A 16,071-nucleotide genomic window follows, 5' to 3' on the forward strand; every position below is an offset into this window, starting at 1 on the left:
TTTTCCATTCACCTTTGCTTGAACATGTGGGACATTGTCTAACCAGAACCATTCTCTGCCATTTAACTTCTTTGCCACTACCATTGATTTATATTCCATGGGATCATATGCTGAAAATGTACGATGTTTTGGAGACATCTCGATGAGGCAGACATAGAACACACCAAAACCCATAATGAAAGCCCATAATACCACCACCTCCTTCTTTCCCTTGAAAACAATTGGGTATTTATCACAGACTCAACTAGTTTCTCTTTGGCCTCCCATCTGCTTTTCTTCAATCTCCTACAGAAACTGGCTCAATCTCATACAGAATAAGACAGATTAAAATGGCTCAACGTCATACAAAATAACACTCAGTTTTGTGCCCATTCCTTGACCTTTGACTTTCCCATGTGATGTGTCCTTTTCTACCTGTTTGGCAGTCAAAATCCCCTCTCTCCAATCAAGTTGTTGAGGTAATATGCTGCTTCTTGGTCGTAGTCTTCTTCTAGCTCTGTAAACATCGGCTTAAACATTGCCAAAAAACCTGGTTTCTCTTCAGCATGCCGATCTTCTCAGTATTTATATATCTTTCTCTGCCTTTTTCCAATGCAAGATTCATAACCTGTCCAAACTCTTGGACCTGTAAACATCGGCTTAAACATTGCCAAAAAACTTGGTTTCTCTTCAGCCTGCCCATCTTCTCAGTCTTTATATACCTTTCTCTGCCTTTTCCAATGCAAGATTGAACCTGGTTTTGAATTGGGATTATATCTTGTTGGTAATCCTGTGTTAAGAACAAAATCAGTCCAAAAGTTTCCTCACCCACTCCTGATAATTGGCTTCAACCCTCCCCACCATCTTCACTCATCCTTAACACAACAAATATTTCTTCATTTAGTCGACATCAACCATCTCACCGATTAACATGGTTCCAATGTCCACGCATATCCTATATTAATCAACAAAAATTAGTCTAAACGTTTCCTCACCCACATTACTTGTTGCCACTCTTGTATCGAGTATTGCAATATTAATGCCACCTTTTACCATCATAGGAAGTTTGAAGTTGGTATCATTATATGTGGGATTACCATTGTAGATTCCTTGTGTTGGCTAGCTTTGTAGGCCCCATTTTGGCAAACGTTAACGTATATCACACAAATGCCAAGGATCTATTCTAAACATTTCCTCAATGGTGAGCTTGACCGATCCAACTAAGACTTGTTGAACAATTGTGCATGACCCTTGACCACAAACTAGTACTAAGTGATAGTATATGTTATACTTATCGATACGTAAATTGATTAGGAAAAGAATTAATCACTACGTGCAGTTAAACTACAGGAGAAAAAAACAAAGTAGAAAATTAATGCTCAACAATGTGAACAATAGGTCTCTGCAACACTTGTGATTTGCCTATGAAATTCGCAATGACAAACAAAAATAAAACAAATAACAATAACTCTTTCTTCCTACCATCCTTATCCTATATGTAGCTCACCAATAGTTTTGAATAGTGATTCTAAATTACAACAATGTTTCTTTTAGAATCCTTACTGGAAGTTGCTTCTTACTTTGGAGTTCTACTTAATGACCCTCTCAAGGTTGATGTGTGGGACTATATAATTGTGTGTGTTTTCTTGCCAAGATGGGTGAGACGGAGTGTCAATCACTTTGGACCTACTTATGCATAGACTAACCACTAAAGAAAACTCTAAATCTCACTCTATAACATAATCACTTATACAATACACAAGTCGGTATTGAAGTAATTCGGACACCAATCGGTATATTAATCTCTCAACGACACTACATTCTCAACTTACTGTACAAGTTCGAAATGATTGAGTGCAAACCTGTGTCTACCCCTCTCGATCGAAATCTCAAACTCGATGTCGATTCGGGAACAAAAGATTGCAAGCCAACTCAATATCGTCAACTAATCGATAGCTTAATCTACCTAACCATTACCTGACGCGACCTCAACTATTCGGTCGATCTACTTAGCCAATTTATGCAGAAACCTCGGGACATCCATCTCGATTGTGCTAAGAGGGTACTCAAGTATGTTCGTGGGACAATGGATTATGGCATCATGTATAAGTTCGACATGATCATTCAGCTCGAAGGGTACACAAATTTAGACTAGGATGACTATAAGGTTGATTGACGATCAACTTCAAGATTTGTCTTCTCTCTCGGTAGTTGCGCGATCTCTCCTGGAGCAGTAAGAAAGCAGCCGACAATCACATTGTCGAGCATAGAGGCTAAATACAGGGGTGCGGTAGTCGCCGCATGCGAGGCCGTTTGGCGGAAGCGCATATTGAAGGATATGGGTGTTCCCATCAAGGATCTGATTCTCCTATATTGCGACAACATGAGCAATATCTACCTGCTTGGAACCCCGTGTTCCACGCGCGAACTAAGCATATCGAAGTGCACTATCACTTCATTCGAGAGCGCGTTCAAGCTGGAGATGTTGATTTACAACACATCAACACAAATCTTTAGGTGGCTGACATCTTCACAAAAGCCTTGGGTATTGACAAGCTGCGGCAGTTTGCGTCGAACCTTGGTCTCTCGGTCACCGACCATCCGCGCTTGAGGGGGAACACCGAAAAACAACAGTAGTTGCCGATGCCGAACAACAATTGATCAGTCGATTGAAGTTGACCAGAGGAGTCGAAGTACGATGATAATCGAGCCGAACAAGGAGCATGCCACACCTGAACAATAAGTCATGTCGAACATGCCTTCCAAAAGCTGATTAAGCCAAATCGAACCAACTTTTCGACATTAGGAAGTTGTGTTTGAAGGGGCGTGTTGAGAATCGAACTCAACTTCCGCGATGAAATGGTTTCACACTAGCCAGAGGACATACTAGGCTAGTTTTGTAATTAGTAGAAAGCGTAGTTGCCCTAGACTAGTTGGTATTTAAACCAACCTTTTGTAACTTAGTTACTGTTGGATGTAATTCTATTTTTACTAATATAACTTTTTGTTCAAAGCTCTCTCTCTCTCTGCTTGTCTTATGCACACACACACGCGCGCACACACGCACACATAGAGTTTACTTCTACTGCACAACATCACCTACATCACTTACGATTCTTTACAGGTCTCAAGGCCCTCACTTAGACAAAGTTGAGTGTAGGATTCCTTGAAATCTCAACTAATTGTCTAAAAAGTTCACATAATAGGAACGGAAAAGTAAATGTTTATATTTGTAGTGTGTAATAAAACCATCTTCTAACCCATAAAAGTCACACGCCAAGCTATTGATGAAGTATACAAAGTTCAATCTTATTAGTGCCCTATTGGTCTACAATGAGGGTTGAGAGCTTCCATGTGCCCCAATGTATTATTTCTTCGCCATTAGAGATGGAGTTTCTTTGAGGATATATTGATGAAAAATTGGCCAATGACATTCTAGATCCCTTTATTTTTGCATCCATCTTATTTGTTAAGAAAAGAGATGATTCTCTACATTTGGTCGGGGATTGTCAAGGATTGAACAAGATTACCGTGTGAAATAGGTAGGTCTTACCATTTTACTCTTTCACCCTAGTTACACTGAACTCTCCGTACATCTCGTACGGTAACAGTGTCAGCTCATTTGGTGCAATATGCCGGAGCCAAAATATTGCACAAAGCTAGATCCTTGAGGTGGACACAACCTTTTTGTTCTCGCAAATGCATCAACTTTATTTCGATGATTATAGAGCGATAACTTATGAGATATATATGGGATGTATCCACCACAATCGATCTAGATAACATCTCCAATCAATTCAAGGGCTATGACAGCCCGAACACCGATATATGTGGTGTCTATTGAGCATCCTCGATCGAATTGTTACTGATCGATCGCCTTTTGCTAGATGCGGACACAACATATGTACTCACGAATGCATCGACATTATTTCGACGATTACGGAGCGATAGTGTCTAGGATATCCACCGTAGTCGATCTAGATGACATCATCTCCAATCAATTCAAGGGCTCTGACAGATAGCAGGAACACTGATATCCGTGGTGTCAACTAGTTGAGCATCCTCAATCGGGTTGTTACAGATCGATCGTGTTTTTCAGATGTCTACGTTTCCATACTAGGCATCGTTGGGGGGGGGGGGGGGGGGGGGAGAGGATATAGGTCACGTATTCGACACATAAGTCTTTTCATCGATCGATCAATGATGGATACGAGAGCTTGGTGTCACCATGGCAATGAGAGGCAGAGGATGGAACCGTGGTCATGTAAAATGCTACCCACCAAAAAGAAAATGAAACCCTAAAAGAGTTTGAAAGGGGCCGGTAGAGAGAGGATGCTTCCTTCCCTCGCATCTTCTCTCTAGATCATCGCCATCGCCATCGCCATCGCCATCGCCATCCATCTCCTGCTTGTTGTGGTGGTGCATCGTTTCCGTCCTGTTCTCTTCTTCACGCTCACGCCATAGACTCCTCCTCTTCCTCTTCAGAGTCGCATCTTCCTCCATGTCCTTGTGACCCTACCCGCAATTTCGTTACCCTAACATCTGTTTCGTTACACTAAAACCCTAACCCTAACATCTGCCTTTGCTTTACCCTAAGCCTGTAACTTCCGTTTCGTTACCTTAAATCCTAGCCCTAGCCCTAGCCCTAGCCCTAGCCCTAACTCGAACAATGGTGGCCTTGAAGAACCAGTACATTAGGCCAAATCGCGCAGATTCTGACTGGCGTGCCATGAAAGCTTCTCCATCGAAGTCTGCGACGAGGAATATTAATAGCTTTGCAGGATTTATCTTTGTCTGCACGGATTCAACCATCAAAGATCTGAGTCGCATGATATTCGGTTCGTATTTCGTCTTCTTCTTTCATACATTGATATTTAACGACATCTCCGAGAATCAGATCACACAGAAATAGTTTCTTTCTCTCAGAGAGAGAGAGAGAGAATATTCAGTTAGTCTTCTATTTTCTTCTCGCACATTAATTTAAAAAATAATAATCCGAGAATCAGATCAGACATTTATGGCATCTCTATCTAAGAGAGATGATATTCGGTAGGTTTTTCTCCTTCTGCTTCTTTTTCTCGCAGATGATTCTTAAAATTCATCTGTGACAATCAGATCAGACAGTTATGACGAATAGCTATGTGATATTTCATTCGCGCTTCATTCATCTCACATACCCATTCTCGAAAACTTTCTCTGAAAATTTAATCAGGCGGTTATCGGGTCACTATCTTCCTTCCATCTCCTCATTTCACACATCTACATTGGAGCTTATCATATTAGACAGCTATGACGTTTCTCTCGCAGGGTTTTTGCTAGTTCGATCAATATTTCTTAGTTAAGAATTCAAACTTTTTTTCTCATCTAGTAGATTGATGTTTAAACAAGCTCAGGAAATCAGAAAGTTACGGGTCTTTCGTTGAACAGCCCAAGCTTAAAAGGTCATTGTAAACGTTATCAGCATCACATACAGAGCTTACATCTATGTTGGATTATCCAAATTTTTGTCATGGAAACCACACATTTCTACATGACAAAAATATGATTGTTTGCAGGGAATACACGTGGAATATTTGCTGAATGCTCATCTGAGGATGACTATTTACTATGTAGTCGGGCCATCATCTAAAAGACTAATCACAGGGTAACAAGACAGGGTTCTATGTTACCTGCCAATATGAACCATCTAACCAAACATAGGCTACAATTATTGTCAAATTTCCAACGGTTTCCATGTATAGAGAAAACCTGTGTAGTAACCCCGAGGTATAGCCAATTTGATCAGATTCTAAAATGGCTAAGGTTGGGTTCCTGCTCAAGAAAGGTTTAAAATGCCTGTATGCATGAGTGCAATTGTCAACATGCCTAATTGCTTAGGGTTGAGACCCAGTGACTCAAGATACAGGGTTTGAATAATGAAACAACTACAATGGGTATTGGAAAGGATAAAGATAAGTAGTGTTAGCATCAATTTAGCCTTTATTGTGGTGTACCATGTTAACATAGGTCATGTTCAAAAGGGATGATCGAGTTGATAGACTACATTGAAATAAACATTGCAACCTTAAGCACAAGATTCATGTAGATCTAGCATGTTGGCATTTTCGCTGTTCAAAGATATTAATACATCGTTTCTGGCTTGTGTCTTCACATTTCTGTCCTTTTTCTATTTTCTGTAATAGTATATATAGTGCAAAAACTCTTTGCCGTCCCTACTACAATATTGAGGATCTTATATGGCAAGAAAAACTCTCTTAGGTGCTATAAGACTAGTTGGCATAATGGTAACTCCTCTAAGGACAGGTGCTGATATGGCTCTTTTCTTAAAATTGCCAAAACAATTTTCCTTTCAATGTACTCCATAGGGATCATGAAACAATAACATATTTCAAATATTCTAATTGGATCAAAAACCTCAATACCTAAGATGGTCAAATAGTACTTTATAATATTGTGATGATTAAAGCTCTGGCATCCTTGGCATAAACCCACTGAAAGGGTGATAATTTTCCTAGTTAACAATGTCCAAAGTTGTGACATGTATGGAATCTGTGACTGGAACTATTCTCAATAGTGTATAGAAAAACTGTGTCCAATCTGAAATGTGTCAGCATTTTAACATGTCCAAAAAAGCAACCTGCCCACCATTTTCTGGCAAAGAAGAACTTACTCACAGAACAAAAATCGAGATTGCTGCATCCATCAGTTGACACCACCAGTGTATACATCATATCTCAAACATGACTCATTTCTATCTCTCTTCCCCACATCCATTGAATCTTAATTTTTGGGATATTTTTATGCTTAAATTTAGTGTTTAGATTCTGTTTTTTCACCGCAGTTATCGTATATTGCATTATTCTGTGAGATTGATTTGATCTTTCTTCAAATTTACTTTTATCGTGTTTTCAGGTTTGCCTGCTGCCTATGCAGATGTGGTGCAAGCAATACGAAGAGGAATGCCATTGTTTCTGTTCAACCACTCTGAGCGACTGTTGTATGGTGTTTTTGAGGTTTGATCATTCTTCATCATTTCCTTAGCTTGGTTGTTGTGGCTAATTGCTAGTAGAATTTGAGCTCATTTGCAAACCAATGGTGCTTCAATCAGGCTACTAGTGATGGGGGATTTAACTTGGATCCTTATGCATGGGAGAACACAGATTCAAAGTTGGGAAGGCATTCAAAACCAGTCTCAAAATATCCTGCTCAGGTGAGTGTTAACAAGTTAAGTTCAGAAGTTAGCGTTGATGTACCATCATTGTCATAAAATTTCAATATGGTTTTATCATCATGATGCCATGCTCTTGTGTGAAATTGGTGACTTCATAATGTCATGGAAAATATGGTGCTTAAGAATTTGCATATTTGAATGAATTTTGTATATTGTATGCTGAAGATCAGTTTCTTATATAGGTGAGGATACGTGTTCGAGATGAGAGACCAGCACTCGATGAAGATTCTTTCCGGTCTATCCTTGATTACGACCATCAAAGATTTAAATTTGAATTGAATACACACCAGGTGCTGTAATGTTTCATTCAAGCTGATGATGTCTGTTTTTCAAACAGCTGGCTTTCATATTTGGAAAAGTTCGACACATGTTTCCAAACTTATCACACATGATTCTAATAATGTAGGTGCAACAATTGCTTCAGTTATTTGACGCTTCTGATATGTCAGAAAGGGAGTTAGAGAGAAACATTGGCTGTGGGAACTGCACAGCTGTTCGGTCTAGGAATCAAGATTTACCAAGATCAGCATATAAGTCAGATTCAGACTGCTACAGTGATTGTTCAAGCAAGGATGTAAATTCTGGCGAAGATGAATGGAATGATGAACCTGTAAATGATCAAACGTGCTACGAACGGAAAGATGATGGAGGTGTACTTAGTAAACGACTAAATCAGATAATTATAGATGAAGCTGAACTTAATGGTGGCAGCCTCCAAGTAACCAATTCATCAGATGAAAATCAAGAAATGTGCTATCATAAGGGACAATGGAAAGGACCTTCACATCCTTCTCAGAATATGGTTTATGACAATCCTATGTTGCGGCTTCATGAAAGTGATCCTGCTGTTAACAGCAACAGTTACTTGCAAACTAGCATAGACACAATAAATGAGCGGACGGTACCATCTCAACTTCAGTTTTCTACAGAGAATATTTTTCTCGTACCTCAACAAACAGCTCAAGGTCAAAATCATGATACTGCAACATTTTTGGCACAGACCCATAAAGTGAAATGGAACGACCAAAAGTATTCGAGGGATTCATCCGCACATTTTAGAAAACAAGGATTTGGTCCATACATGATCCCAAGGTCGAAAAATCATGATGCAATGACACAACATATGGTGACTGGTAATGAACAAGCTCGACATATGCAGTCACAAATTCTCCCAATGCAGATGACTTCTATCTGTACACAAAGGCTTCCTCACATGCAGGACCCTAATAACATTCAGATTCCATTGCCACATGGTTTTATGCCTCAAAGTGCTGAAGGTTTAATCCTCATGCAACCTCAATCAAGTTCCACATTGGATGAATCTGTCCAGGGATTCAGAGTACCAAATGATGTACAAATTCCTCCAGAAGAATTTCAACATCTTTTGCAGACTGGTCGCATTGTGTACATGCCTTCTGTCATACCTAGACCACCCCCTTGTCCACCTCCTGAAACTCGTGGTTTCGTTGAGGATTTACACTATGAGATTCTGAACTTTGCAAGATGGACAAGGCCTTCTTCAGAAATTCAAAGTCATGTTGAGGCGGCTATTGATTGTGTTAGGGCAGGGGTCAGAGCTTTGTGGCCTAAAGCAGATGTAGAGGTCAGTATTAATAGTATGCATTCTTGTAGATGTTTACTGGTTTCTTGATAGAGATGTTGATGTATGAATAGTGATGGATGAAGTTAGAGGAATGACATGTTATTGAATCCGTCATATGGATGAACTACTTGATGCAAATACATGCTCTTTGTCTGATTTAGTGTAGACTATAAGTTTAAACATCCTGCTCTTATTAAAAAAATTACTTAAACTGTCAGCTCATACTATTCTCTAAGGTGCAGTCTCCTCTTTATTTATCAATTTAAACTCTTTTCTTTTTTCTTTTTTAGGTATTTGTGGTTAATAATGAAATTCTTTTTATATTCCCGATACATTATTTTGAAAATTTACTTTATCAACTGACAATTTCACCTTTTTCTTCTCATCCAATCAATCTGTTATACAGACAACCTGTTTTTTTCTTGCATTCTTAATTTGCAAGCCTAGAATATTGTAATCTAATAATGGCGCCATGTGCTGGGCACAGTGGCAGAATGTGAGGAAAACCAAGGAAAAAGCTAGAGCATGGATACATATGATTTTGGCCCTGAAATTAGAGTTTTTTGCAGCAGGGCAGTAACCATGGAAATCATGACCGAAATATATAAACTAAGTAGTAGTCAGAGATGCAGCAAAGTGTGCAAATTTAAGAAGGGAAATATGTGACAAGGCAGCAAGAGCATCATAGATAAAGAAGATCATAGTGTAATTTGTATAGTGGGCTCTACAAAAGTTATAATATTGTGGGAAGATTAGCATTGATGTAGAAAGAAGCATGGTGCTGGAAAGGAAATAGTAAGCCATGTTTTTTCTTTGGTAGAGAAACAAAAAACTGTAAATTGTTATTGACTTCTGTCCTTAGGAATTTGGATTAGCTATTTTTGGTTATAAAAGAAGTTTGGAGGCTGACTGTAATATAAGAGTTGATGTAAGATACGACAAACTGTTAGAGAGCCATCTAAATAAGAGAACAAGAGTATCTCAATCATTGGTATGTAGATCTATGAGCAAGGTATTTCTGTGTATGTCAACCAAAGTTCATAGCATGGATCTGTTGGGTTCGGTGACTGTAGGTAGTTTTCTATCTTGATGGTTCTCTATAAGTTTTATATTCAGATGTTCTTGTTTGAAATAAAAAGCAAGTTTTGTAAACACGTGTGTCTTCTATCCTTTGAACGACAGAGTTGTGTTGTTTCTTCTTTGTGTAGTGCATTGTAGTATTTGAGAACAGCAATGAGGTTCATGCATCAAGTTGAGGTTGCCATTCATTAAAGAATTCACTGGAGACCAGGTTTGTAGTTAGTTTTAAGGTTCATAGTTGCACCGAAATTGAAACTGGAAGCAGAAATACAAATTTGGAATTTTATGACTGTTAATGATGACTTTTCAAACTCCCCTGGGGTTTCTTTGATTTGTTACTGAGCTCGTGAGAACATAACCTCGTACTCAAGCTCTTCTTGCTCACAACTCAATCTTTCTTGTCACCACAATGCTATAAATGCAGGCTTACGGACGAGGTTATTATTATGTTCAACATTTTTGTTAATGACATTTTCTATAGCTTTGAATGTAGTTCTGGTAGTCAAAGTCAATGCCACAGAGTGATTTCATTAGAAGGAAACGCTGGAAGCAGCCGCTGCTACTGCACTAACTAATATGGCATGTAATAAGTCCTGAGTGTGACAAACAAGTGAGTAAGATCCAGGAGGTTCCTGCTATTTGCTAGCGCTGGATGTATCCTATGGGGAACAGGTTTCCAACACAAATAACTTCTCTGAGAACTATGGTTGATGAATGTCCACCTGGAGGATACTAGCATCTTATTGTATTGTGTTGTGTCATGGTTCAGCAATTAATGGATAGTATAAAGAGATTATATGTTGTGGAGATCAAGAAAATATTTCAATGTAAGTTGTTGCATAGTCCTTACAAAGGACTTTGAAGAAGGAGACCGAAAAGTACTTATTAAATTCTGCAGAGGTTATTAAGGAAGAATGTGGCCATTAATGCCTGTCAAAATGGAAAATCATGGTTGCTGAAAAGAAACCCATTTTTGACAGATTAAAAGTAATTAAGTTATGATTATATTAGGTTAGCGTTGTTCTAAGCTATAAATGAAGTCTTAGCACTCACTGTTGAGAATTTCACTAAAGTGGATTGGCTTCTAAAGCACTCAACTCTGTTCTGTTGGACCTCTACATTTTCACTTGGGGGGTAAAGTATTAAAATTCTATTTTTATTATTTTAGGTTAATTTTGTTCTAACTTGCAAATGAGGACTTAGTGCTGATTGTTGAGAAGCTCACCAGAGTGCATTGGCGTCTAAAGCACTGAACTTTGTTATGTTGGACACCTAAGTTTATATTCAATGTTTTTTCAGTAATAAAGTTTGAGTTTTTTATTCTTTGAGCTACATAAATATTTCATGTGTTCCGTTTGAGGGTATTTCTGGTTTTTGAGGCAACCACCCCAGAGTTATTCAACTGTATATATCTTGTCCTAACAAAAGGTTATCATCCTCACAGGTATTTGGTTCATTTGCAACAGGCGTATGCCTACAGCATAGTGATGTTGATTTAGCAGTTATCAATGCTCCTAGAGTACAATCTTCAGAAAAGCAGACTATTATGCAAGCATCTGCATCGCTAATTCGTCAACTTGCAACAGCTTTAAGGGCATATGAATGGTGTGAAAGCATCAATCCCTTGGATACAGCATCAATGCCTGTTCTGAAATGTCTGTGTAGACCTTTTGCACCCACAGAAAATGCACAGCGTGTGGCACCCATTGCTGTGGATATAACAATTGGAGGTATGATAAATAGTTATTACAGTTGGAGTTCTGTGCCTCAAATTCCAAATACTACAGATCAAGCACCACGGCCAGGGAAGTTCAGCAGTCGACATACAGGAGGTGCAGCTCGTGAATATGTGCTTCACAAAATAAGAGAACTTCCTGCACTGGCTCCACTTGTATGTCATCATTTGCATCCCCTTTTGCATTAGAAACTCGTTGGTGATGCCAATTCTTTTAGTGTCTAAACGTTTTGGCTGATATTTTGAATAGGTTCTGCTGTTGAAGTCTTATTTACACCACAAAGGTCTGAGCAATGTCTACTCTGGTGGCTTGGGATCTTTTTCTTTGACTCTTCTTGTGGCCTTCTATTTGGAGGTAATTCTGAGGGTTCTCTTATGAACCTGTGCTATTTTGCTTTGTTTTGTTTTGCATTTGTCACTGATTGCTCTATTTCTATAATGACAGCGAATCCCAGTGCCTAGGGATTGTCTATCAGATGCAGGAAGCAGTGATTTGGGCACATCACTATTTACATCATCTCCTTTATCATCGTCATCAGAATTTTCTGATGACTCTGATACACCAAGTACGAGTCGGAGTTCTGGTTCAAGTGGGTCGAGTAATAGTTTAGGTAAGCAACATGTTAGAAGAGCAGCCGATGCCATCGAGCGAGTATTGTTGCTTTGGGGTGGGGGTGGTTCTCCATGTCTAGGGAACTTACTTCTTGGTTTCCTGCACACTTTTGGCTTTCGTGATCTCTCACGTGAGAAAATCATTCTCAAGGTGAGTAAACACTATCTACTATTGGATTGCTCATGATATTTAATTTTGTCCTGATGTTTTCTTTGGTTTCTTATTGAAGGGCATTGATGGAAGCCCAGGTGGCATATTCGAACGCGAGGATCGGCATATTGCTCTCTGGATTGATGATCCTCTGCGGCCAGGAGTAAATATTGGAGCTGGGTCCTATGGTATGGTACATGTGCAGGTACATTTAATTCCATTTTATGAGTGCTTAGGCATATATTGGGTGCGGATGATAATGTAAAATACCTACCTTTCTCATCATGCTCACTTGGATTATTTTCACAGAATGCATTCAAAGAGATGATACATGCCTTAACTAAACGCCCTGCGTATGTACCACCTCTTCAATGTGTAGACAAGCATTGCCAGGATTTGGCTTCAATTGCACAACTACCTTGCCTAAGACGATTGACAATTGAAGTTGATAAGTATTAAAAATGTCATCCCAGAGGTTATGTCCATGGATTCAACTCGTATATCTTCTATCAAGGAGGATATTTGCTATATATGACTCCATGTGGAAGATTGTCCGAATGCCTATGACAATTATTTAGTGCAAAGAAGCAACTTTCGTATTCGTACTTACTGCATAAATAATCACAGATAATTCAGCGGGTACGTTGCAGATAGCATCAACAGCTATCTTTACATACTAGGCCTTTTCTCAAGAGTACAGAAATGAAATATATCATTTCAAACCAAGAGCTTCGGCAAGGTTTGTTTGAGTGCTGATATGAAGGAATGGTCATAGCATGAATAGCAACCAACATGATGCAGAAAGATAGGTATATCTGGAGCATTTGCTTTGAGAGTGCTGCTTATTCTGAATGAATTCTATTCTGAGAAGAAAGTTGAAATAGCAACAAAAATAGAAGTTTGACATTATGAGCTTTATGAGGAGACATTCTATAATGTCCTTAAGGTTTGGGCATTTTGTTAGCTGGATGATGATGAAAAAAGAAGACAATGAAGAAAATAAAAAGATGGTATGAAGAAAAGAAATTAATGAAAAAAAAGACTACAGTAAGTGGATGTACTTTTTGTGGTTGTCATGATTTTTATTACCTTTGGTGGTTTATATCTTCAGACTCAAGCAGATTCATGTTTGTCCACCTATATGTAAGGTGATGGATTTTTATTTTTTTCTTGTAGAATTCTCTATGAGACTATTTTTTAATATAATTGTTAAATAGTTGTAGGAGTTTGTTGTAATTGTTTTACTTGATATTGACAGAAATACTATGAAACTTTCTCCCTTAATTGTTATTTCAAACTTTAATTTGCTTTTCATTAATGTTTCATATGTGCATTAGGTGCATCCACGACTAGTATCATATGGAATGTTATTTGATATTTTGTCCCAATTATGTATATGCTTTCAAGATGAAATTTGTGTGTATACTTATTCTGGAAGTGCTTTTTTTCTTCTCTATTTGAAACTTTGCAACAATTAAAAACCTTGCAAGAATTGTTAAGTCATTTCCAAGGTTTTGATCTCAGCTTAGTGTGAATTAACAAGTTCCCTTGAAACAGAGTATTAAACACGATTTAATGTGCCTTATTAAACAGGACACACGCTATTGCTTAGGAATCTTACCCAAAGTAATCAAATATCCTAAAGTACGAAGTGTTTTCAAATCTAGTAACAAATCAGCCCAAAGAAAGAAAGATAGAGTTTGTTTTTGCCCTAGAAGTGGTTGAAATTGTGATATCTATGATCCTCAGACAAGAGATAAAAAATATGTTTAGGGTTTAGGGTTTCTCACCTTAGTACTTGTATTCTCTTCTCTCTTCATCTCTTTTCCTCACACCATCTGCATTGTTGTGTTAAGTTGCTCGCAATCCTTATATTCATTTACAATATTCCTACAAGATTGTACACATTTTTTTTCTTCCAAAATGAAGCTACTTTCCCATTAGTTAGGAAGGATTATTACAAAGAGACTGTACACAGAGGCTTAAACATAGATCGGGTAATCTCCCTCTGATCAAGTTCAAGAAAATGAGACTAGTTACATCGCCTTTCGAACCGACTACTTAATGTAAGTAAGTACCTACAACTAAAACAGTGCCCTACAGTGATGGCTAGTACGAGACAACTCTTGGGGTCGACAGCGAAGGGAGGCTGGTAAGTGAGACGGAAACAACCAGCGTGGGGGTTGGTAGTTCCACCTCGGGCCACTTCCTCCTTGTGTCACCATAGGCGTGTTCCGCCATTTTTGCCAAAAGCACAAACGGGCAGTACCCACGTCTGAGGAATGGCTGCAAACCTAGTCCAATTGCCCTCATAGGCAGCTAATAAACGCAAACCATGTCCATGATCACTTCCTCCGGGGGCCGCACCAGATCCTGGAAGACCTTTAGGCAACACGCTTTCCATACATACCACAGGGTGAAGCTTGCAATCAACGTCCAAATGTCCAGGAACCTAGGGGATGCGGACTACAAGCCTCTCTCAAATCGAATCTTGGCGATTTTGCCTCTCATGCATACGTAACACCAACTATCCGCATTGAAGGCCTCCGTCCACCCATCAACAGAGTGATCAAGCCATGCCGCAACATTCCACGATGTTGTTCCTTCCACTTCACATGCCGCAAGGAGGCGAGTCACTCTATCCCATACCTTTTGAGCGTGAAGGCAATCCCACAGACAATGCCTCAGAGTCTCAATAGGTGAATGGCAAAGTGGGCAGCCTAACGAGCCGTCACGTTTACATAGCCATTCGCCAACGGGAACCACATTATGACCGATTTGCCACCAAAAAAACTTTATCTTTTCCAGCAAGTGGAAACACTAGAGACCCTTCCAAAAGGTAATGAGCACCTCATCAGGGATGCCCAATGTACGCCAGCCATTGCATAAGGGGCCGTCTAGCTACAGTTGAAAAGTCCGACCCAGTTTAGTGTTGTACTCGAAGAAATGGCGAAATCTGCCATCATGTTTCCACCTGAAATCCCATGGGTCCCATTCTAGTTCAACAAGGGGATGACAACCATATACCCATAACTTCCAATGGGGTTCCACCTTAGAAACATCCGGGTCTGTCTTCCAGATGTTACCAACCTGTGCCACCACGCGGATTGGGTGCCAAGAGCCCCTACTCTGACTCTCCCCAAAAATCCTATCTCTTCCCGATCCGCTCACGCCCTTCAATGCCTTAACGCTTCCAGCCTCATCAAAGAGACCGAACCAAGCATCTTCTCTCACCTCCCCCCATCAAAACCCTATCAACTGCCTCAGCTATCAATCTCCGCATTTTCATGGCTCCCTTGAGGAGAGGGAATGGGACCTCCTGGGCTCCTCCTAAAGCCACCGTGCGTCTCCAATCATCTAAAGAGTGAAGCCTTGTTTGCGCCAGCTTTCCCCATGCTAGGCCCTTAAGCTGGCCTAACATCATGTCATCACTTGTTCGCACCTGAGGGTTCCAAAATAATGGTTGTCTAGACCACTCGATTAGTGTCTCTGGCGTGTGCTTGACCAAATAATGTCGTACGTGACACCATGCCGGAAGTTCGTGATCGTCTCCTCCGGAAGACAAGCCATCTTGGGTGGGACTTTGCTCGTGCAACACCAATTCCAAGAGTCAGGCCAAGGCCTACCATACTTGGGAGTCCCTGCCTGCAACCTATTGCGAAGTAGAACCTTCCAATACC

General features: G+C 39.6%; 1 protein-coding gene across 1 annotated transcript; it reads left to right on the top strand.

The window, feature by feature from the left end:
* The first annotated feature begins 4,567 nt into the window (after positions 1-4,567).
* On the top strand, positions 4,568-13,616 carry LOC147868864 (uncharacterized). The gene is made up of 10 exons (XM_087324167.1): positions 4,568-4,817; positions 6,892-6,992; positions 7,088-7,189; positions 7,393-7,500; positions 7,617-8,813; positions 11,338-11,784; positions 11,879-11,983; positions 12,074-12,391; positions 12,471-12,596; positions 12,701-13,616. The coding sequence occupies exons 1-10, from the start codon at positions 4,649-4,651 to the stop codon at positions 12,848-12,850; spliced, it is 2,823 nt and encodes a 940-aa protein (XP_087180293.1). The 5' UTR covers positions 4,568-4,648; the 3' UTR covers positions 12,851-13,616.
* Positions 13,617-16,071: the final 2,455 nt, after the last annotated feature.

Source organism: Azolla caroliniana, unplaced genomic scaffold, assembly GCF_043228905.1.
Source record: "Azolla caroliniana isolate FFs.n. ecotype wild unplaced genomic scaffold, voAzoCaro1.0.p SCAF_1, whole genome shotgun sequence".
NCBI lineage: Eukaryota > Viridiplantae > Streptophyta > Polypodiopsida > Salviniales > Salviniaceae > Azolla > Azolla caroliniana.

Bases quoted from the DNA above. Each gene is read 5' to 3' on its own strand.
- LOC147868864 (XM_087324167.1), top strand. From the start codon at position 4,649: ATGGTGGCCTTGAAGAACCAGTACATTAGGCCAAATCGCGCAGATTCT. The intron at 11,785-11,878 runs GTATGTCATCAT...TATTTTGAATAG, and splicing joins TTCCTGCACTGGCTCCACTT to GTTCTGCTGTTGAAGTCTTA. The intron at 12,597-12,700 runs GTACATTTAATT...TTATTTTCACAG, and splicing joins ATGGTATGGTACATGTGCAG to AATGCATTCAAAGAGATGAT.